Source organism: Theropithecus gelada, chromosome 13 (genome assembly GCF_003255815.1).
Source record: "Theropithecus gelada isolate Dixy chromosome 13, Tgel_1.0, whole genome shotgun sequence".
NCBI classification, from domain to species: Eukaryota; Metazoa; Chordata; class Mammalia; order Primates; family Cercopithecidae; genus Theropithecus; species Theropithecus gelada.
This window is the reverse complement of record NC_037681.1, coordinates 75,926,136-75,950,979: the sequence shown is the minus strand read 5'-3', so window position 1 is coordinate 75,950,979 and position 24,844 is coordinate 75,926,136. Positions and strand designations below refer to the sequence as shown.

Sequence of the window (24,844 nt, the reverse complement as noted above, 5' to 3'; positions counted from 1 at the left end):
AAGCAAGGAGGACTTGAAACTCATACCAAGAGTTGGGGGTGGATTGCAGGGTGAATGAAAAACCTAGTAAGCAAAGAAGACCAAAGCTTGGAAGAATGAGCTTTTTTAGAAATGGATGACTTACTCGGCTGGGTGCAATAGCTCGTGTCTGTAATCCTAGAACTTTGAGAGGATTGGTAGGAGCATCGCTTGAGGCCAGGAGTTTGAGACCAGCCTGGGCAACATAGCAAGACTCTGTCTCTACCAAAAAAGAAAAGGGGGGCGGGGCTATGGAGGTAGCTGGACTCTGTAAAGTGGCTGACCTTTTGTGTTCCTGTAGCATATTGTACAAATAGTTCAGATCCGTATGTAGGAGCTGAGGGGGAATGAAAACCATACCTCTTCTCCCTCAGACCCCTGTAACTGGTAAGTATAGCTATGGTTATTTTCTTGGATTTAGTAGCAGCCTTAATGCAGGAGTCTCAAACTTAAATGCCTGCAGAGGCCACCAAGGTAATATAAAAGAGTTAAGTGGGCTGGCTATAAGAGAATAAGGAGTGGTGGGGATTGTGGTAAAATGAAAAACCAACCTAATCGAAAACTCCAGCTATTATTGCCATTAAGGAATAGGGGTTCCATGGAGGTAGATTTTTCAGAGTTTGCAAGAGAAGCTGAAAATGTGGTTTTTGGGTGAAATTTCCTAAATTTTAAAATATTTTGTTGGTTAAGCAAAATTGCCAGCTGTATTCAACCTGTGGTGTGCCAGTTTGCATATTCTACTTTAGTGTATTTTCTGTGCATTCATAAAGGTTCCCATGAATGCTCTTCTGAAATCTGTTTCTTCTAGCAAACAGACTTGGGAGCTGATCATGATACCACTACATATTTATTATCTACTCATTAATGTATATGAACTGTCTTGGATTGTTGGAGCATATCAGAGGAATGTATGAAGCAGATGGCCAGGAGCAACAGGGTACTTAATTTGGAAAGCCACAGATTGATGACCTCTATTTTATTAAAGATTCTTGATATGGGTGGATAGGTGGTGTGGTCATCTCCATGGCACTTGCCAGGAGATCAATAATCTCCTTATATCATTTGCTGATAGACCAGATGCCTTCCTAGATAATTTTTTCTAGATATTGCCTAGGTAAAGAAAGCCAGTGGGGGATATCAGAGGCTAGAGATGTAGAAGGAATAGAAAGCATAATTGCAGCTTTCTGAGAAAATTAGAGATTGAGCCTGTCTATTCTCTATATTCATCAATCCCTCTGAAATCCTCGTGCAGAATTTGGAAACCATATATTATTTATAACTTTTCTATTTTTATTTTTTGACTTTTAAAAAAATGTTTATTTTTGCATGGGTATTGCATATATAATATTAACAAAAAATGAATAAATAAACCAGTAAAGGAGATTGTACAATGGAAAGTCTGGCCCTTCTCATCTCAGATTCTACTTCTCCTGTCCTTCTCTGCAGGCACCCACTGTTTCTGTTTTCTTCTGTTATCCTTCCAGAGATTTTCTGTGCCTAAACACCATTTGAAGCCATGAATGTATAGTGATGAGGGGTTTTTTACAGTTGCACATGACATCCTGGGATTAGAAATGCAGTTAGATATTGAGAATATTGATGAGCCAGTAGGAGCTGATGGGTTAGGAAAATAAGGAGGTGAAGAGAATCCAGGATTTTAAGGTTTAAATGAAGTTAGAGACTAGATTTGGAGGGAGTAAGAGAAGATACAGAATTATATTTAAAAGATTCAGAATTTGGAAAATTAGAACTAGTATTAGTTTTAACTGGAATCATATAATGTATGTGTTCATACCAAGTAGAACAAAAATATGGTCTTTTTTTCCTCTTATATATATATATATTTTTTTGAGACGGAGTCTTGCTCTGTAACCCGGGCTGGAGTGCAGTGGCCGGATCTCAGCTCACTGCAAGCTCCGCCTCCCGGGTTTGCGCCATTCTCCTGCCTCAGCCTCCGGAGTAGCTCGGACTACAGGCGCCCGCCACCTCGCCCGGCTAGTTTTTTTGTATTTTTAGTAGAGACGGGGTTTCACTGTGTTAGCCAGGATGGTCTCGATCTCCTGACCTCGTGATCCGCCCGTCTCGGCCTCCCAAAGTGCTGGGATTACAGGCTTGAGCCACCGCGCCCGGCCTTTTCCTCTTATATTTAAACTCCACATTATCTACCATAATGTTCCACAAAGAGCACATATTTAGTAAATATTGCCTTTAGTGTCCAATTATGTTTGAGCTTGCTGTAAAGTTTAGATTTCTAATTGCTAATCATGTTTCATTTAAAAAATAATCTATAATGTTATTTGCGAGAATTTCAATCCATAGTCTTTTAGAAAAAATATCAATACCATAGGCAGAAAAATAATATTTCAGGTAATAGAGCATGTCACTGCATACAAATCCGTTCTTACTTCAATCAAAAAAGAATATGATGCCTTTATTGAGACAATAAAGAAAGGCCGAAGAACTGCATTTTGTCTTCATGGAAAACTTAAAGGTTTGGCAGCAGAGCCTACAGCTTTGGTATATCACAGGAAAAGAACAATCCAACTTGAAGCAAAGTAAGTATTTTAGTAACTAGCCCAAAAGATAGTAGTTGTTGCTTGATTGTAATAACTAGCAGTGTAACTCTAGCCAGTGGCTCTTAGTCTTATTTTTCAATTTTATTTAAAAGACACATTTTTATGTTACCTTCTTCTAGTGACTTGAAGCTACTGTATTATTTACTTCAATTAAAAAATATTACTTTTGTTTGAGAACTTATAGTACCTCTTAGTGTGTGTGTGTATATATATATATTTATATATATATATATATATATATTTCTTTTTTTTTTTTTTTTTTTTGAGACAGGGTTTCATTCTTGTTGCCCATGCTGGAGTGCAATGGCGCAATCTTGGCTCACTACAACCTCTGCCTCCTGGTCTCAATCTATTGTCCTGCCTCAGCCTCCTGAATAGCTGGGACTACAGGTGCATGCCACCATGCCCAGCTAATTTTTTTTTTAATATAAAAAATAGAGATGGGGTCTCACTATGTTGCCCAGGCTGGTCTCGAATTGCTGAGCTCAAGCAATCCTCCTGCCTTGGCCTCCCAAAGTGCTAAGATTGAAGGTGTGAACCACTGTGCCGGGTCAAAAAGGCAAGAGTGGACAGTTATAGTTTTTTTGTTTGTTTGAAGTAGGGTCTTGCTCTGTTGCCCAGGCTGGAGTGCAGTAGCTTGATCTTGGCCCACTGCAACCTCTGCCTCCCAGGCACAAGTGATCCTCCCACCTCAGCCTCCCAAGTAGCTGGGAGTACAGGCACAAGCTACTATACCTGGCTAATTTTTGTATTTTTTTTTTTTTTTTTGTAGAGGTGGAGTTTTGCTATGTCAGGCTAATTTTTGTATTTTCTGTAGAGTTGGGGTCTTGCCATGTTGCCCAGGTTAGTCTCCAACTTGTGAGCTCAAGTGATCTGCATGCCTTGGCCTCCCAAAGTGCTGGGATTACAGGCATGAGCCACCGCTCCTGCCCCTCTTAGTATAATTGAAAGCACATTGTCGTATCATAAAATGAGGGTCCACATAGGGTGGCTCATCACCTGTAATCCCAGCACTTTGGGAGGCCGAGGTAGGAGGATTGCCTGAGCCCAGGAGTTTGAGATCAGCCTGGGCAACATGGTGAGTCCCTGTCTTTACAAGTTCAAAAAAAAATTAGCTGGGTGTGGTCCCAGTTGCTTGGAAGGCTGAGATGGGAGGATTGGTTGAGCCTGAGAGATGGAGACAAGTGAGCCACGATTGCGCCACTGCACTCCAGCCTGGGTGACAGAGTGAGAACCCATCTCAAGGAAAAGAAAAACAAAGGAATAAAATAAAATAAATAAGGGATACAGGTAATTGCTCCAGGTAATTTCCTCCATGGAAGATTTAATAGTATAATTTCATAATTACTATCTGAATTAGAGCACTTAATCCTGTTATTCACAAAGGTAAATAACCTACCGGGAGAGGATAAGATGCTCAGTCTTGTTGAGTAGTCTTATATTTTCAGTATTACATTTGGTCAATGATGGATAAATTATTTTTATAGATAATTTTTTTTTTTTTTGGAGATGGAGTTTTGCTCTTGTCCAGGCTGGAATGCAATGGTGTGATCTTGGCTCATGGCTCACTGCAACCTCCGTCTCCCAGATTCAACCGATTCTCCTGCCTCAGTGTCCCAAGTAGCTGGGATTATAGGTTCCCGCCACCACGCCCGTCTAATTTTTCTTTTTGTATTTTTAGTAGAGATGGGGTTTCACCATGTTGGCCAGGCTGGTCTCGAACTCCTGACCTCAGGTGATCCGCCCACCTCAGCCTCCCAAAGTGCTGGGATTACAGGCATGAGCCACTGTGCCCAGCCTTTTGTAGATAATTTTAAATCAACTTGGAAAACTATGCAAAGTTTGACCTCCATTTCTGGTAATATGGCTGGCTAGATGTTGAGATAGACCTTCCTACTGGGGAAAAACACTACATAATATATTTTTTCAAAAATCTTTCCAAAAGCATCAGAAAGTCAGAATCAAGGCATAATCTAACAGAAGACAAAAGATAAGTGGAGCACTAAAACTGCTTTGACCCCGAGAACATTTTTTAAAAAACTAGTGACCATAATTTTCAGTTTTTACTATCGCATGCAGAATAAAAGGCAAAGCCCAGGATCGCTCCACATGGTATAGTCTATTGAGAAACACTCACCATATAAAGCTAGGATGGTAAAAGGCTAGGTATACCATCGTAGGGTGAACCACAGGTAAACTGCTCCAACCCTGGGAATGCAGGGAAAATTGCCCTTTACTCAGCTGATTGCTGATGGGTATACAGTTTATTTTGGGCCAATGAAATGTTCTGGAATTAAATAGGGGTTGTGGTTGCACAACTATACTAAAATTCCTTGAATTATGTATACTTTACAAGGATGATTCTTAAGGTGTGTGAACTATATCTCAATAAAGCTATTATAAAGCGATATGGAGGACAGAGTGAGAAGGTCATATTATTCTGTCTAATCACAGCTCTACAATGAAGAGCATATGGGACACAGACAATATTTGAAGAAATAATGACTACGAGTTTTCTGTCTTCTGTTAGATTTTGCCCTGATTTTGACTTTCTGATGCTTTTGGAAAGATTTTTTAAAAATATATTATGTAGTACTTTTTCCCAATAGGAAGATCTATCTCAGCATCTAGCCAGTCATATTACCAGAAATGGAGGTCAAACTTTGCATAGTTTTCCAAGTTGACTTAAAATTATCTATAAAAATAATGTATCCATCATTTACTAAATGTAACACTGAAAATATGTGAAAGATACCGATTCACAGATTCAACAAACCCGAAGAATCCCAAGCATGATAAATACTAAGAAATACTCAACTAGGTTCATCTTAGTGAAGTTGTCAAAAATAGAGATCATAAAATTAGCATAGAAGGGAGCAACAGTTAGATACTTTCTCATCCATGTGGTAACATGTATTAGAATTTAATTCCTTTTCATGGCTGAATAATACTCCATTGTATGTACGTACTACATTTTGTTTATCCATTCATCTGGACACTTGGATTGTTTCCATTTTTGTCTATGTGAATAATGCCACTCTGAAAATTCATATACAAGTATCTGCTTTCAGTTTCTTTTAAAAACCTGCCTTTTTTTTTTTTAAACATATCTTTCGTTTATAAGCACAAATCAATTTGGAATAAAGCCAGTGGATATTTTATTCCCGCAATCCTTTCATTAATACTGCAAGCTCTTACTCTGAGCCATCAATAGTTACCAAGAACACTATATAATAGTCAGAAGCAGCAGCCAGCAGTATCTACTGACAAACTTGTTTTTTATTTTATTTTTTATTTTTTGAGACGGAGTCTTGCCCTGTCATCTAGGCTGGAGTGCGATGGCATGATCTCGGCTCACTGCGACCTCCGCCTTCTGGGTTCAAATTATTCTCCTGCCTCAGCCTTCCAAGTAGCTGGGATTATAGGTGTCCATCATCACACCCAGCTAATTGTTGTATTCTTAGTAGAGACAGGGTTTCACCATGTTGGTCAGGCTGGTGTCAAACTCCTGACCTCATGATCTGCCTGCCTCGGCCTCCCAAAGTGTTGGGATTACAGGTGTGAACCACCGAGCCTGGCCCAAACTTGTTTTTAATTTGCCAAAAACGCTGTGACATTTATATATTGACAAAAATTATCTTCCTGATCAAATTTTACTCAGGCTTCCCTGAACCCTTTTCAACTAGGCCCGACTTTTGGACTTCCACATTCATCTCTGCACCATTCAGTTTTAGCAAGAATCCTGTGAAGTAAGTTTAGCCAAAACTCCCCATCCATGACATGTGATCCCCCAACCATCCTCCAGGTGATGTCTAGTTACCGTGGCCGGCCTTCAGCAGGAATCCTCTTAGGTCCGTTGATCCAGAATCTCTCCTCACATCTCATGTTTTCTTTTAGTAATTTGTCATCCACTGACCCCACCTTGCTCCTTAGCTATAAATTCCCACTTGCCATGTCATATTCAGATTGAATCCAATCATTCTCCGTTGCAGTGGTTCCTGTACCTATTGGCATGGCCCCTCTTGAAAAAAGTCTTCCTTACCATGCTTTAACAAGTGTGAAAAATAATTTTTCTGTGTGTATTTTAATATGTTATTTCTCCCTTGGGCCAACATAACTAGGAAGAAAACTTCAAATAATGCTTAAGAGAAGTTTATACTACCTTTTGGTATTCAAAATTTTCATTTCTAGGTAAACTTAGTTTTATCTCAGGGAAGTGCTGTCCTTCCTCTAGCTCTAGGATCAAAATTACTGTAGTGGGCTGAATAACAGTTCTCAAAGACATCAGGTCCTACTTTCTAGAACCCCTAAATGTTAACCTTATTTGGACAAAGGGTCTTTGCAGATGTAATTAAAGATTTTGATATAGGGAGGTTATAAAAGTAAGCCCTAAATGTGATCATAAATGTCCTAATAAGAGGGAGACAGGAGCTTTGCCACAGGCAGAGGAGAAGGCGGTATGACCACAGAGGCAGAGACTGAAGTGATAAAGTCAGAATGCCTGCAGCCCCAAGGCTGGAAAAGGTAAGGAACAGATTCTGAAGGAAGCATGGCTCTGCCAACACTTTGATTTTGGTCCAGTGATACTGATTTTGAATTTCTGGCTTCCAGAATTGTAAGAGAATAAATTTCTGTTGTTTGAAGTCACCAAGTTAGTGGTAATTTGTTACAGTTGCCACAGGAAATTAATATAATTACCTACCAAAAGAATTTTTAAATTACAAAAGTAATTTTCTACTAAAGAAAATAGTTTGTGGCCATATTATTGTGATTAGCACTTATGAATTTCCAGTAGGGTTCAGAATTGTAGTATGAGATTTTATTGATGCTCAGAAAGAAAATTGTTCCTCATTTGTGAGGCTAGATAACTTTTTCAGGGCATTTCACCTAGTCCATAATGGTTCAAAATAAAGTAATGATTTAAACTGTTTTACTTGAGGTTTTGTGGTTCAAGAATTAAGTTAGTTGAAAGACATAATAAAGCCTTTCTGTTTTCCAGAATGAGGATTATTGAAAATAATTCCTCGAAGATTCAATCTCAAATAGATCAAATCAAGCAGTCTAGGGCAGCGTATGACACGAAAGAAGTAAAATATTGTACTTTCTCCAAAGATCCTTCAAAACCTATTCCAGGTATTGTATTTTGTTTAAAATATTTGAGAGAAACCCTGATTATTTCCAATTTTTTACCTAATCCACGCATTATTATAAATGTGCTGATGTATGTGCATCTTGCACATGTGTGTTGTACACGATTTTAGTCAAGACTCTAGGTAGATTCAAGGGAATGGAAAAACAAACTCTAAAAGATTGAGTTTCAGTCAGCTGGGTTATATGAAGTGTAATGCAGTGGCTCCTGAAGTGTGGTTCCTGTATCAATGTCAGCATCACCTAAAGACCTCTTAGAAATGCAAATTCATGGTTCCCATCAGATCAGAGACTTTACTGTGTCAGAAACTCGATGGGTGGAGTTCAGCAGTGTCTTAACAAGTCCTTCAGGTTTTTCTTTTCTCTTTTTTTTTTTTTTTTGACACATAGTCTCTCTCAGGCACCCAGGCTGGGCATTCAGTGGTGTGATCTCGGCCCATAGCAACTTCCCTCTCCAGGGTTCAAGTGATTCTCGTGCCTTGGCCTCCCAAGTAGCTGGGATTACAGGTGTGTGCCACTATGCCCAGCTAATTTTTGTGTTTTTAGTAGAGACGAGGTTTCATCATGTTGTCCACGCTGGTCTCAAACTCCTGGGCTCAAGCGATCCACCCGCCTCAGCCTCCCAAAGTGCTGGGATTAAAGGTGTGAGCCACTGTGCCCAGCCGCTTCAGGTTTTTTTGATGCACTCTAAAGTTTGAGAACCACTGGTATAATATAAAGTAAACTGTAGTGTATTAAGTTTTGGTGGATATTGTTGATTCATGTTGATGTCAGCATTCACTGCTTCCACATCTTCAGCATAATACTGTTACCATATTTTAAGAAATTGTAGTATATCCTGGAATTCATCTAGGATATGGAGAGGTTTTTACGATGAGTGGATAGAGGAATTACAAATATTCATCCTGGAAAAAAGAAAGACTTTGAGAATAGATAATGGTATTCCAAACTTTTAAAGATTTTGGCCAGTGTTTATTCTAAGGCAAGATTAATAGGTAGAAATTTTAGGAAGCCAGATTTGGTCTCGGTGGAAGAAGCTATGTCTTGAAGTAATGAGCTACTCTATACTAGAGGATTTCAACTGAGGTTGAATAATCATCTTGTGTTTCATAAAAGTGGGGACTAGATTCACTTTTTTTTTTTTTTGAGACAGAGTTTCACTCTGTCACCCAGGCTGGAGTGCAGTGGCCCGATTCTCGGCTCACTGCAAGCTTGCCTCCTGGGTTTACACCATTCTCCTGCCTCAGCCTCCTGAGTAACTGGGACTACAGGCGCCTGCCACCACACCTGGCTAATTTCTTTGTGTTTTTAGTAGAGACGGGGTTTCACTGTGTTAGCCAGGATGGTCTCGATCTCCTGACCTTGTGATCCACCCGCCTTGGCCTCCCAAAGTGTTGGGATTACAGGCGTGAGCCACCGTGCCTAGATTCACTTTCAAATATAAAATTGTGACTAGCAAATGACAAATAAGATACACATTAATAAGTACAGTATAACTGGCAAATTGGGACTAAGTGCTGAGAAGATTCTGGGTAAGGGACTGGTTAAAATCAAGTAGAATCAATTCAGGTAAGTTTTTGGAGGAGGAGTATTTTGTGATATGTACTGAAGTCAACAATTGGCCCAGATGAGAAAGGAAGATTATTTAGGGCTGGGCACAGTGGCTCATGCCTGTAATCCCAGCACTTTAGGATGCTGAAGTGAGAGGATCTCTTGAGCCCAGGAGTTTGAGACCAGCCTGGGTAGACCCTGTGAGAGTCTCTCTCTCTCTCTCTCTCTCTCTCTCTCAAAGGCATTTGAAGAGAAAGAGAGAGAGGAATAATAAGTAGAGGGGACAGTGAGAGAGAGGACTGAAGATTTGGCAGGCATTTATATTTGTGTTGGGAATAATAAACTGATTACTCTGGGGTTAGCTATAGTAGGGTAATGAGAGATTTGTTTAGAGAGAAATCAGTTGACACATCCTGAATTGTTAGGCAGAAGCTCTTGGCGTTACTGAGTAAGAGTGATATTTAGGGGTCTTCAGGGTATGTTAATGAAATCACTAAAAAAATTTTTTTCAGATGCTAAGGTTTGTGTGTTCTCAGTCTTCACTGAGTCTTCATTGATAGTGTTTAAAACTGCTAGCCTGAGGCCGGGTGTGGTGGCTCACGCCTGTAATCCCAGCACTTTGGGAGGCCGAGGTGAGTGAATCACCTGAGGTCAGGAGTTCAAGACCATCCTGGCCAACATGGTGAAACCCCGTCTCTACTAAAAATACAAAAATTAGCCGGGCATGGTGGCACGCGCCTATAGTCCCAGCTACTATAGGAAGTTGAGGCAGGAGAATCGCTTGAACTGGGAGACGGACATTGCAGTGAGCCGAGATTGCATCACTGCATTCCAGCCTGGGCGGCAGAGTGAGACTCCGTCTCAAAAAATAAATAAATAAAATAAATTAAAATAAAACTGCTAGCCTGGCCTGGCACAGTGGCTCACGCCTTTAATCCCAGCACTTTGGAAGGCTAAAGTGGGCAAATTGCTTGAGCCCAGGAGTTTAAGACTAGACTGGGCAACATAGCAAGACCCTGTCTCTATACAATCAATCAATCAATCAATCAATCATAACCTGCTAGCCATTTACAAGTTTATGCTAATTTTACCTATGTTCAGTAAGCTGTAAGTACATACTATCATTTCTAAATTGTTTCTTAACATAGTGAACTGTCTTTCTAAGACTTGCTCTTTGAACACAGGCGTCCCACACATGGCTTGGCCTGTTTGATTTGTTCCCTTTTCCCATAGGCATGACTCTCCAAGAATCCATGAATCTAGATGCTCTCACTAAATACATGAAACATCTTGAAGATAAATATGCAGAAATTAAACAAGCTATGTTGATAAAATATGTGCCAGCTCAGAGGAAGTCTGATTTAGATGAAGAAATGATTGTGTTATTAAAACGGCGAGATGTAGCTGAAAATCTGAACAGAAAGTTACAGTTTTGGTATGGAAGTTGATCATATGTTTTTGAAGTTTGGAGTTTTGTGTTTATTCTAATATTCCACCATTTGATTTTAGGCTCAGTATATTATTGACGTTTTTTATCTTTATAGTCATCAAAGACTGCAGATAATTTCACAGGCACTTACTTCATGGGTAAAATCTGATATGAGCAGCCCATTTCAAGACTTTGTGGAGCAAATTCAGAAAACCAAATATTTACAAGGTAGATTATCTATATTTTTAAATTAGTAGCAATAATGGAAGACATTTTTTTCCCCTAGAAAGTTAGAATGGGGTTTTCTTAGGCCGAGTTAAAATAAAGCAAAAACATACTTCAGCTAGTTCTCTGTTACCCTATGGGTTCCTTCCTTCAACAGCTAACTAACAGGTAATTAGTAAAGAATAGACTTGGTGAGCCAAAGACAGAATGCCTGAAAATGTACATCAACATAAAGAGGAAAGGGAGGAGGAGGCCACTAAGTTTTGGAAGAGGTTGATGCTGTTAGGATCTATAGCAATAAGTTGTTGGTATTAAACACATGTATGTTTATTGTTTTCTATTGATAAGTAACCTTAAATATCTTCCAGTGGTACTTTCAATATTTACAGGTGACCAAGGCATTGTTGAAGAACTAATGGAAGATGATCCACACAGGGCAAAAGAAGCTGAAATTATGCTTCACTACATTGAAAGGCAACTATTTTAAAAGTTTAATTTTTCAGAATTACATTTTTTCATAGATTCTTTGCGAATAAAATACCACATTGGGAATCTAGGAGGTTTTTCAGAGGAGATAAAAGGATTATAATGTTGATATGTTTTATTTATACAGGTTAAGCATTCCTAATCCGAAAATTTGAAATCTGAAATGCTCCAAAATCCAAAAAATTTTGAGCACTGACATGAGATAGTGATACCTGTGTTTTCTGATGAATCAATGTACACAAACTTTGTTTCATGCACAAAATTATTAGAAGTATTATATAAAATTACCGGCTGGGCACAGTGGCTCACGCCTGTAATCCCAACGCTTTGGGAGGCTGAGGCGGGTGAATCACAAGGTCAGGAGTTCGAGACCAGCCTGGCCAACATGGTGAAACCCCATCTCTACTAAAAATACAAAAAATTAGCTGGGCGTGGTGGCGGATGCCTGTAATGCCAGCTACTAGGGAGAATGAGGCAGGAGAATTGCTTGAACCTGGGAGGCAGAGGTTGCAGTGAGCTGAGATTGTGCCACTGCACACTCTAGCCCAAGCAATGGTGCAAGACTCAAAAAAAAAAAAAAAAAAAGTATTACACAAAATTACCTTCAGGCCCTGTGTATATGGTATATATGAAATATAAATTTCGGCCGGGCGCGGTGGCTCAAGCCTGTAATCCCAGCACTTTGGGAGGCCGAGACGGGCGGATCACGAGGTCAGGAGATCGAGACCATGCTGGCTAACACAGTGAAACCCCGTCTCTACTAAAAAATACAAAAAATTAGCCGGGCGGCGTGGCGGGCGCCTGTGGTCCCAGCTACTCGGGAGGCTGAGGCAGGAGAATGGCGTGAACCCAGGAGGCGGAGCTTGCAGTGAGCTGAGATCCGGCCACTGCACTCCAGTCTGGGCGACAGCGAGACTCCGTCTCAAAAAAAATAAATAAATAAATAAATAAATAAATAAATAAATAAATTTTGTGTTTAGACTTGGGTCTCATCCCCAAGATATCTCATTATGTATATGCATATATTCTAAAATATGAAAAAATCTGAAATCCAAAACATTTCTGGTCCCAAGCATTTAGGATAAGGGAATCTCAGCCTGTATTTTTCTTATATTTCCTAACTATCAACCTGATGTTACAAAATGTTTTTGAGAATGTCTTCCTGATTCAGATTATTCTAGCCAATTCAGTCCTTTCTTTCTCATTATTTCTATCCCATGACTTATTAAGAAGGCATATTTCTCCCTAATACTTAAGTTATTATATATAGTATATAATAGAAGATTAAAGAGATTTAAGACTGTATCCTTTTTTATACTTTGTTTACTTTTTATCAAATATTACTTTTATCAAATCTTTTCAAGTATTCATAAAAATACAGAGAATAACATTAACAAAATGTTGTTCTGTGTACCAATTTAGCAAGAAGTTAACATTTTGCAGTATTTGCTTCAGCTGTTTTTGTAGAAGTTTGTTATAGTTAACATCCCGCTGTGTATCATTCCTCCTGTCTTCAATTCCTTTTCCCTCCTTTTTTCCCCACACAGCTGCTCCCTTGGTGTTTAACATGCACGTGCATTTTTAAACATTTTTAATACATAGTAAGACTATATTCTTTAAGAGGTTAATTCACAGGCTATAAGGCTTATCTGTAATGAACATATGTAATATTCCTGGTCTTTATATGTTAAACAGTTTTCGACTGTTAATTGGAAGGTTGGTATGGTAAAAAGAAGGGGGTAAAGATAATTTTGGGGAGAGCACAAAAGCTCATGTTATTTCCTTACACTGTAATGCTTCTCTAAGTCTGACAGTTTGATATGAGAGAAAAACCCTCATTGAGATTGAAAGTTTTATGTATTTTGCTTAATATTACTTTAGTAGGTTTTCCGCCTGGGGCTCTACATTCATTTGCAGCACTATGTAACTTCTGTTTATCCTAGTTTTATTAATTGTGAGGTAAGGACTGATTTGAAGACCTTTAGCCATAGGAAGAGGAGTAGAGGCTTAAGTTATCTTAACTATTATCTTTCCTTCTTGTGTTAATCTTTGACTGGGAGCCTGTTGCCTGGCAGAACAACATAGGCTTCTGAATACCAAGGACACCTCTTGATCTCCAATTTGGCAGCTTCTTTTTTTTTTTTTTTTTTTTTGAGATGGTGTCTAGCTCTGTGGCCCAGGCTGGAGTGCAGTGGCGCAATCTCGGCTCACTGCAAGCTCCGCCTCCTGGGTTCAAGTGATTCTCCTGCCTCAGCCTCCTGAGCAGATGGAACTACAGGCACATGCCACCATACCTGGCTAATTTTTTTTTTTTTTAATGTTTTTAGTAGAGACGGGGTTTCACCATGTTAGCCAGGATGGTCTCGATCTCCTGACCTCATGATCCCCTCCGCCTCAGCCTCCCAAAGTGCTGGGATTACAGGCGTAAGCCACCACGCCCAGCCCAATTTAGCAGCTTCTGTCTTCAATTAGTATTTCCTTCAGGTGGCATTTCTAAGTAGATTGCCCTTCTTTCCTCTGATACCAGTACTTTTTCATGTGGAAATGATATGCGGGGAAAAAAATCTGAGTTCATAATAAATTCAAGTTCTTTCTTCCATTCTCTATGGCTTGCTGTAAGTGCTATAGGAATAAAGTTTAGGATCATGTTCAAAGTTAGCTAGCAGGTGGGAGTTTTATTCTGAGACTTAAAAAAAACCCAACAGAATATTAGAGAAAGATTTCAGAGAACATCTTACAGGGTGAATGATTCTAGTTACAGTTTATTAGAATTCCTTTTTGTTTTTCCATATCTTTATGCCACTATATTTGGTCTGTATTAAACATTTCTAATCAGTTTTTTCTCTTTTTGTGTCATTATAACACATTATAAAATGTGATGCCTATAGATTTAATGAGTTAATCTCACTTGGTGAATATGAAAAGGCAGCTTGTTATGCAGCAAACAGTCCTAGAAGAATTCTTCGAAACATTGGCACAATGAATACATTTAAGGGTAAGCATTTCTCTCTGAACCTTATATATGTATGTAAATTTACTACTTTTTCTCTCATAAAATGAAAAAAGCATTAAACTGGGAGTCTAGAGGTCTAGGCCCCAGCCCTCTCTCTACCATTTACTCAGTTTGCTTAGCAGTAACATTAGGGGTTTGATTAGATTTTCTAAATTATATTATGAACGATTTTAAGTATATAGAAAAGTATGGAGAAACATTAACACCAACGTACTCACTGTCAAGATTTAATAAATGTTAATATTTTGTCAAATTTGCTCCGTATTATTTTAAAACACAGCTTCCTTGTGGTAAATTGACATAATACAACAAATTGTACATATTAAAGTACACAATTTGGTAAGTTGTTTTTTTTGTTTGTTTTTTTTGTGTGTGAGACAGAGTTTCACTCTTATCGTCCAGGCTGGAGTGCAGTGTGCAATCTTGGCTCACTGCCACTTCTGCCTCCCGGGCTCAAGTGATTCTCCCGCCTCAGCCTCCCGAATAGCTGGGATTACAGGTGTGTGCCACCACAACCAGCTAAATTTTTTGTACTTTTAGTTGAGACAGGGTTTCACCATGTTGGCCAGTCTGGTCTCAAACTCCTGACCTTAGGCAATCTGCCCACTTTGGCCTCCCAAAGTACTGGGATTACAGGCATGAGCCATCGCGCCCGGCTCAATTTGATAACCTTTGACATATGCATACACCCATGAGATTATCACTCAAAAGTTCCCTCATGCCCCTCAGTATCCCTCTCTTCCCACTACTTCCTAGTTCTCTCATCCTTTTCTCGTCGTAAGTTATTTTACTTAGGATAATGGCATTCAGTTTTATTTTATGGCTGAGTAGTGTTCGGTGGTGTGTGTGTGTTTCTGTGTGTGTATCTGTTTTCTTTATCCAGTCATCCCTTGATGGACACTTAGGTTGATTCTCTGACTTTGCTATTGTGAATAGTGCTATGATAAACATAACGAGTGCAGGTGTCTTTTTCATATAATGGTTTCTTTTCCTTTGGGTAGATACCCAGTAGTGGAATTGCTGGATTGAATGGTAGTTCTATTTTTAGCTCTTTGAGAAATTTCCATACTGTATTCCATAGAAATTGTACTAATTTACATTCCCACTAAAAATGTATAAGCATTCCCTTTTCTCCACATCCTCTCCAACATCTGTTGTTTTTTGACTTTTTATTAATAGCCATTCTGATTGGTGTAAGATGGAATGTCATTGTGGTTTTGTAGTTCCCTGCTTTGTAGATTTCTCTGCTTTGGGCAGTATGGCCATTTTAACAATTTAACTATTTTTTTAACCCATTAAATAGCCCCACCTCCCCCACCCAACTCTCCTACTACCCTTCATAGCCTCTGGTAACCATCCGTCTACTATGTTCATGAGTTCAATTGTTTTTATTTTTAACTCCACAAATAAATGAGAGCATGTGAGGTTTGTCTTTCAGTGCCTGGCTTATTTCACTTAACATAATGACCACCAGTTCCATCCATGTTGTTGCAAATGATAGGATCTTATTCTTTTTTATGACTAAATAGTACTCCATTGCCTATACATACCACATTTTCTTTATCCATTTGTCTGTTGATGGACACTTAGGTTGCTTCCAAATCTTGGATATTGTGAATAGCGTTGCATTAATCATAAGATTGCTGAATCATATGGTAGCCCAATTTTTCGCTTTTTGAGGAACCTCCAAACTGTTTTCCATAGTGGTTGTACTAATTTACATTTCCACCAACAGTATACAGGGGTTCCCTTTGCTCCACATCATTGCCAGCATTTCTTATTGCCTGACTCTTGGGTAAAAGCTGTTTTAACTGGGCTGAGGTGATATCTCACTGTAGTTTTGATTTGCATGTCTCTAATGATCAGTGATGTGGAGCACCTTTTCATATGCCTGTTTGCCATTTGTATGTCTTCTTTTGAGAAATGTCTATTCAAATCTTTTGCCATTTATTTTACCCTTTTTTTAATTAAAAAAAATTTTTTTTATTATACTTTAAGTTCTAGGGTACATCTGCACAATGTGCAGGTTTGTTACATATGTATATATGTGCCATGTTGGTGTGCTGCACCCATTAACTCGTCATTTACATTAGGTATATCTCCTAATGCTATCCCTCCCCACTCCCCCGACCCCACAACAGTGATGTTCCCCTTCCTGTGTCGAAGTGTTCTTGTTGTTCAATTCCCACCTATGAGTGAGAACATGCAGTGTTTGGTTTTTTTGTCTTTGCGATAGTTTGCTGAGAATGATGGTTTCCAGCTTCATCCATGTCCCTACAAAGGACATGAACTCATCTTTTTTTATGGCTGCATAGTATTCTATGGTGTATATGTGCCACATTTTCTTAATCCAGTCTATCATTGATGAACATTTGGGTTGGTTCCAAGTCTTTGCTATTGTGAATAGTGCCGCAGTAAACATACATGTGCATGTGTCTTTATAGCAGCACGATTTATAATCCTTTGGGTATATATCCAGTAATGGGATAGCTGGGTCAAATGGTATTTCTAGTTCTAGATCCTTGAGGAATCGCCACACTGTTTTCCACAATGGTTGACTAGTTTATAGTCCCACCAACAGTGTAAAAGTCTTCCTATTTCTCCACATCCTCTCCAGCACCTGTTGTTTACTGACTTTTTAATGATCAAGTGTTTTGTTTTGTTTTGTTTTTGACAGAGTTTCTCTCTTGTTGCCCAGGCTGGAATGCAATGGCACGATCTCAGCTCACCGCAACCTCTGCCTCCCGGGTTCAAGTGGTTCTCCTACCTCAACCTCCCTAGTAACTGGGATTACAAGCATGCGCCACCACGCCTGGCTAATTTTGTATTTTTAGTGGAGATGGGGTTTTACCATGTTGGTCAGGTTGGTCTCGAACTCCCAACCTTAGGTGATCCACCCACCTTGGCCTCCCAAAGTGCTGGGATTACAGGCATGAGCCACCGTGCCTGGCCATCTTTTGCCTATTTTTAATCAGATTATTAGATTTTTTTCCTATGGAATTGTTTGAGTCCCTTATGTATTCTGGTTATTAATTCCTTGTTAGATGGGTAGTTTGCACATATTTTCTCCCATTCTGTGGGTTGTCTCTTCACTTTGTTGATTGTATCCTTTCTGTGCAGAAGCGTTTTACCTTGATGTGATCCCATTTGTCCGTTTTTTTCTTCAATTGCCTGTGCTTGTGGAGTATTATGCCAGAAATTTTTACCCAGACCAATGTCCTAGAGAATTTCCCCAATGTTTTCTTGTAGTGGTTTCATAATTTGAGGTCTTAGATTTAAATCTTTAATCCATTTTGATTTGATTGTTTTATATGACAAGAGATAGGGGCCTAGTTTCATTTTTCTGCATATGGATATTCAGTTTTCCTGCCACCATTTACTGAAAAGACTGTCTTTTCCCCAGTGTATGTTCTTGGCATGTTTGTCAAAAGTGAGTTCATTATAGGTGGGTGGATTTGTTTCTGGGTTCTCTATTCTGTTCCATTGGTCTGTGCATCTGTTTTTATTCCATTACCATGCTGTTTTGGTTACTATAGCTCTGTAGTATAATTTGAAGTTAGCTAATGTGATTCCTCCAGTTTTGTTCTTTTTGCTTAGGATGGTTTTTGGCTATTCTGGGTCTTTGTGGTTCCATATAATTTTGGGGGTTGTTTCTTCTATTTCTGTGAAGAACTTCATGGTATTTTGATAGGGATTGCATTAAATCTGTAGATTGCTTTGGGTAGTATAGATATTTTAACAGTACTGATTCTTCCAATCCATGAACATGGAATATCTTTCCATTTTTTGTGTGTCCTCTTCAATTTCTTTCATCAATGTTTTATAGTTTTAATTATAGATCTCTTTCAATGCTTTGGTTAATTCTAGGTATTTAATTTGTGGCTATGATAAGCAGGATTACTTTTTAAAATTTCCTTTTCAGATTGTTTGTTGTTGGCATATAGAAATGCAATGATTTTTATATGTTGATTTTGTATCTTTCAACTTTACTGAGTTTATCAGTTCTCATAGGTTTTTTTTTTGGAGACAGAGTCTCACTCCATCACACAGGCTGGAATGCAGTGGTGCAATCTCAGCTCACTGCAACCTCCGCCTCCAGGTTCAAGTGATTCTCCTGCCTCAGCCTCCTGAGTCACTGGGACAATGGGCGCATACCGCCAGGCCCAACTAATTTTTTTGTATTATTAGTAGAGACGGAGTTTTGCCATGTTGGCCAGTCTGGTCTTGAACTCCTGACCTCAAGTGATTGGCCTGCCTTGTCCTCCCAAAGTGTTGGGATTACAGGCATTAGCCACCACGCTTGGCCTCTAATAGTTTTTTGGTGGAGTCTCTAGATTTTTTTCTTTCACTTTTTTTTTTTTGAGATGAAGTCTTGCTCTTGTCCCCCAGGCTGGAGTGCAATGGTGCAATCTCAGCTCACTGCAACCTCCGCCTCCTGGGTTCAAGCATTCACCTGCCTCAGCCTCCCGAGTAACTGGGATTACAGGCACCTGCCACCACGCCCAGCTAATTTTTGTATTTTTAGTAGAGACAGGGTTTCACCATGTTGGTCAGGCTGGTCTCAAACTCTTGACCTCAGGTGATTCACATGCCTTGGCCTTCCAAAGTAGTGGGATTACAGGCATGAGCCACCGTGCCTGGCTAGATTTTTTTTCAAATATAAGGTTATGTCATCAGAAAACAAAGATAATTTAACTTCTTCCTTTCCAATTTGGATGCCCTTTATTTCTTTTTCTTGTCTGATTGCTCTAAGTAGGACTTTCAGTACTATGTTGAATACCAGTGGTGAAAGTGGGCATCTTTGTTGTGTTCCAGATCTTACAGGAAGGGCTTTCAGTTTCCTCCCATTCAGTATGATTCTAGCTGTGGTTCTGTCATATATGGCTTTTATTATGTTGAGATATATTCCTTCTATCCCCAGATATTTTTATGGGTTTTATCATGAAGGATGTTGAATTTTATTAAATGCTTTTTCAGCATCACTTGAAATTATCATATCATTTTTGTCCTTCATTCTGTTGATATATGATACATTACATTGATTCATTTCTGTATGTTGAACCATCCTTGCATCCCCAGGATAAATCCCACTTGGTCATGATGAATGATTTTTTTAATGTGTTATTGGATTTGGTTTACTAGTATTTTGTTGATGATTTTTGCATCAATGTTTATCAGAATTATTGACATGCAGTTTTCTTTTTTGATATATCTTTGTCTGGTTTTCGTATTAGGGTAATACTGGCCTTGTAGAATGAGTTTAGAAGTATTTCCTCTGCCTCTATTTTTTGGAATAGCTTGAGTAGGATTCGTATTAGTTCTTTTTTAGATGTTTGGTAGAGTCAGTAGTAAAGCCATCAGGTCCTGGGCTTTTCTTTTCTGGGAAACTTTATATTATAGCTTCAGTCTCATTACTTATTGGTCTGTTCAGGTTTTGGATTTCTTCATGGTTCAGTATTGGTGGGTTGTATGTGTCTAAGAATTTATTCATTTCTTCTAGGTTTTCCAATTTATTGGCATATAGTTGCTCATAGTAACCTATAATGCTCCTTTGAATTTCTGTGGTATTGATTGTAACATCTCCTTTTTCATCTCTGATTTTATTTATTCGGGTCTTCTCTCTTTTTATCTTACTCAGTTTGACTAAGGGTTTGTTGACTTTTTTTTAAAAACTCTTCATTGATTTTTATAATTGTTTTCATCATTTCAATTTCATTTATTTCTGCTCTGATCTTTATTGTTTCTTTTCTTCTAAAAACTTTGGGTTTGGTTTGCTTTTGCTTTTCTGGTTCTTTAAGATGCATCATTAGGGTGTTTATTTGAAGTTTTTCTTCTTTTTTGATGTAAGCACTTATAGCTATAAACTTTTTTCTTAGTACGGCTTTCATTGTTATCCCATAGGTTTTGGTAGGTTGTGTTTCCATTGTTGTTTGTTTCAAGAAATCTTTAAATTTCTTTCTTAATCTCTTCATTGAGCCACTGGTCACTCAGGAGCATATTGTTTAGTTTCCATATTTGTATAGTTTCAAAAATTCCTCTTATTATTGATTTCTAGTTTTATTTCACTGTGATCAGAGAAGATGCTTGATATTATTTCAATTTTTTGAATGTTTTAATACTTGCTTTGTGGACTAACATATGATCTTTCCTTGAGAATGATCCATGTGCTAAGAAGAAGAATGTGTATTTTTCAGCTGTTGGGTGATATGTTCTGTAAATATCTATTAGGTCCATTTTGTCTATAGTGCAGATTAAGTCTGATGATTCTGCATTGATTTTCTGTCTTGATGATCTGTCCAATGCTGAAAGTGAGGGTGTTGAAGTCTTCAACTAGTATTGTATTGGGGTCTATTTCTCTCTTTAGCTGTAATAACATTTGCTTTATGTAGCTGGGTGCTCCAGTGTTAGGGGCATATATATTTATAATGGTTGAATATATATGCAATTCAACAAGAGGTCCTCTTGTTGAATTTAACCCTTTATCATTATATAATGACTTTCTTTGTCTATTTTTATCGTTTTTATCTTGAAATCTATTTTGTCTACTCCTGCTCTTTTTTGGTTTCCATTTGCATGGAATATCTTTTTCCATTCCTTTATTTTCAGTTTATATGTGTCTTTAAAGATGAAGTGTTTCTTGTAAGCAACAGATCATTGGGTCTTTTTTTTTTTATCCATCAATCACTTTTTTTTTTTTTTTTTAAGACAATCTTTTTCTGTCACCCAGGCTTTAGTGCAGTGGTGTAAACACAGCACACTTCAGTCTCAACCTCCTGGGCTCAAGTGATCCTACCATCTCACCCTCTCAAGTAGCTAGGACCACAGGCATGCACCACCACACTTGGCTAATTTTTAAAATTTTTGTGGAGACAGGATCTCGCCATGTTGCCTGGGCTGGCCATGAACTCCTGGGTTCGGGTGATCCTCCTGCCTTGGCCTCCCAAAGTGCTGAGATTACAGATGTGAGCCACTGTGTCTGGCCCACCCTATGTCTTTTGATTGGAAAGTTTAGTCTGTTAACATTCACTTGATATTGTTAAGTAAGGACTCACTCCTGTCATTTTGTTATTTTCTGGTTGTTTTATGGTCTTCTCTTCCTTTCTGACTTTCTTTTAGTGAAGATGATTTTTTCTGGTGGTATGTTTGAATTTCTTGCTTCTTATTTTTTGAGTGTCCATTGTATGTTTTTTGATTTGAGGTTATCATGAGACTTGCAAATAATATCTTATAACCCATTATTGTAAACTGATGACAACTTAACACTGATTGCATAAACAAACAAAAAAGTAACAAAGAAACAAAGAGAAAACTAATAAAAACTCTACACTTTGTCCCCTAGCTTTTTAATTTTTTTGTTGTTTCTATTTATTTCTTATTGTATTGTCAATGTCTTTAAAAAGTTTTTATAGTAATTATTTTTGATCAGTTCATCTTTTAGACTTTCTACTTAAGATATGAGTAATTTACACACAATTACAGTGTTATAATACTGTCTTTTTTGTGTGAACTTACTATTACCAGTGAGTTTTGTACCTTTAGATACTTTCTTATTGCTCATTAATATCCTTTTCTTTCTAATTGAAGTACTCCCCTCAGCATTTCTTTTTTTCCTTCTTCCTTTTGTTTTTGAGATGGAGTCTCGCTCTGTTGTCCAGGCTGGAGTGCAGTGGCATGATCTCGGCTCACTGCAACCTCCACCTTCTGGGTTCAAGCAGTTCTCCTGCTTCAGCCTCCCAAATAGGTGGGACTACAGGTGCACATTGGCACATCCAGCTAGTTTTTTTGTATTTTAGTAGAGATGGGGTTTCACCATGTTGCCCAGGCTGGTTGCGAACTACTGAGCTCAGGCAATGCTCCCGCCTCAGCCTCCCAAGGTGCTGGAATACAGGTGTGAGCCACTGCACCTGGCCACCTCAGCATTTCTTAAGGGACAAGTATGATGTTGATGAAATCTCTCAGCTTGTTTGTCTGGGGTAGTCTTTATTTCTCTTTCATGTTTGAAGGATATTTTTTGCCAGATACATTATTCTAGGGTAAACGGTTTTTTTTCTTCAACACTTTAAACATGTCCTGCCACTCTCTCCTGGCCTGAGAGGTTTCCACTAAAATGTCTGCTGCCAGACATATTGGAACTCCATTGTATGTCATTTATTTTCTCTTGCTGCTTTTAGGATCTTTTCTTTATCCTTGACCTTTGGGAGTTTGATTATTAAATGCCTTGAGGTAGTCTTCTTTGGGTTACATCTGCTTGGTGTTCTATAACCTCTTGTACTTGAATAATGATAGCTTTCTCTAGGTTTGGAAAGTTCTCTGGTATTATCCCTTTTGTTTCTTTTGGATTTTTTGAGACAGAGTCACGCTCTGTCACCCAGGCTCGAGTGCAGTGGCATGATCTCAGCTCACTGCAACCTCTGCCTCCTGGGTTCAAGCAATTCTTCTGGCTCAGCCTCCTGAGTAGCTGAAACTACAGGTGCACCACCACACCCAGCTGATTTTTGTATTTTTTAGTAGAGACTTGGTTTTGCCATGTTGGCCCAGCTTGTCTCACACTCCTGACCTCAGGTGATCCGCCCTCCTCGGCCTCCCAAAGTGTTGGGATTACAGGTGTGAGCCACCGCACCCGGCCAGGTGTTATCCCTTTGAATAAACTTTCTACCCCATCTCTCTCTTTCTACCTCCTCTTTAAGACCAATACCTCCTTGATTTGCACTTTTGAGGTTATTTTCTAGATCTTGAATATGTGCCTTATTCTTATTTATTCTTTTTTCTTTTGTCTCCTCTCACTGTGTATTTTCAGATAGTCTGACTTCAAGATCACTAATCTTCTGCTTGATTAATTCTGCTGCTAAGAGACTTTGATGCATTCTTCAGCATGTCAATTACATTTTTCAACTCCAGAATTTATGCTTGTCTCTTTTTAATTATTTCAATCTCTTTGTTAAATTTATCTGATAGAATTCTGGATTCCTTGTCTGTGTTATCTTAAATTTTGTTGAGTTTCCTCAAAACAGCTATTTTGAATTCTCTGCCTGAAAGGTCACATAACTTTGTCTTTCTGAGATTGGTCCCTGTTACCTTATTTAGTTCGTTTGGTAAGATCATGTTTTCCTGGTTGGTCTTGGTGCTTGTGGATGTTTATCTGTTTCTGGGCATTGAAGAATTGGGTATTTATTGTAGTCTTCAGTCTGAGCTTGTTTGTACCCGTCCTTTTTGGGAAGGCTTTCCAGATATTCAAGGAGACTTGGGTGTTGTGATCTAAGTTTTTGGTTACTGCAACCATATCTGCATTAGAGGTACCACCTTTGTGGTTTTGGATAAGATCCAGAAGAATTCTCTGGATTGCCAGATAATTCTTGTTCTTTTCCATTACTTTCTCCCCCAAAATGGAGTCTCTCCAAGTTGCAGTCCTTGTGAGCTAGACTGCCTCAGATCCGTGCTGAGCTCCCTGGAGCTGGAGAAGGGGTGGAACACTAGCACCACTGTGGTCACCAGCTCTGGGAGTATACTAGGTCAGACCTGAAGCCAGCACAGCACTGGGTCTTGTCCAAGGCCCACTGTAACCACTACATGGCTACCTCCTAGTTTGCTGAAGGCCCAGGGCTCTACAATCAACAGGTGGTGAAGCCATCCAGACTTGTTTTTTTCCCTCCATGGTAGCAAGTTCCCTGGGCCTGGGTGGCTCCAGAGATACCCTCGGGAGCCAGGGCTTAGAGTTGGAAACTTTAGGAATCTACCTGGCACTATATGCTATTGTGGCTGAGCTTGTACCTAGACCATAACACAAAGTCCTTCCCATTTTTTCCTCTCCTTCCCACAGGCAGAGGAGTCTCTCCCTATGGATACCACTGCCACAGGCCCACAGGAAGTACTGCCAGGCTACCACCAATGTTCACCCAAAGGCTCTTCAGTCAGCTAGTGGTGAATGCTACCAGTCCTGAAACTCACCCCTCTGGGCAGTGGGTTCCCCTCTGGTTCAGGGTAGGTCCATAAATGCTGTCCAAGAACCAAGTGCTGGAACTGGGGACCCCAAGAGCTTGCTTGGTGCCCTACCTCACTATGGCCAAGCTGGTACCTAAGCTGCAAGACAGTCTTTTTTACTCTTCTGCTTTTCTCAAGAAGAAGGAGTCTCTCCTCCTAGCCATCACAGCTGGGAATGTGCTGGGTCACACCTGAAGCCAGTATATCTCAGTCTTACTCAAAGCACACAGCATGTACTACCTGGCTACTGCTTCTGATTATTCGGGGTCCAAGGGCTGTTTAGTCATCAGGTAATGAGTCCTGCCAGGATTGGGTCCTTCCTTTCAAGACAGTGGCTTCCCTTCTGACCAGTGTGTGTCTAGAAATGTTGTCCAGGAGCTTGGGGGGCCTAGAATAGGGGCCTCATGACTCTCCCTGGTT

General features: G+C 39.2%; 1 protein-coding gene across 2 annotated transcripts in view; it reads left to right on the top strand.

Moving 5' to 3' along the window:
* The window catches only part of CLHC1 (clathrin heavy chain linker domain containing 1), a 68,349-nt gene that overhangs the window by 12,379 nt on the left and 31,126 nt on the right, over positions 1-24,844 (top strand). For both annotated transcript variants that reach the window (XM_025355016.1, XM_025355015.1), the window contains 6 exons: positions 2,386-2,573; positions 7,594-7,727; positions 10,527-10,728; positions 10,838-10,950; positions 11,337-11,421; positions 14,322-14,428. In XM_025355016.1, coding sequence (XP_025210801.1) covers positions 2,386-2,573; positions 7,594-7,727; positions 10,527-10,728; positions 10,838-10,950; positions 11,337-11,421; positions 14,322-14,428 — 829 coding nt within the window. The remainder of the gene's footprint in view (positions 1-2,385; positions 2,574-7,593; positions 7,728-10,526; positions 10,729-10,837; positions 10,951-11,336; positions 11,422-14,321; positions 14,429-24,844) is intronic.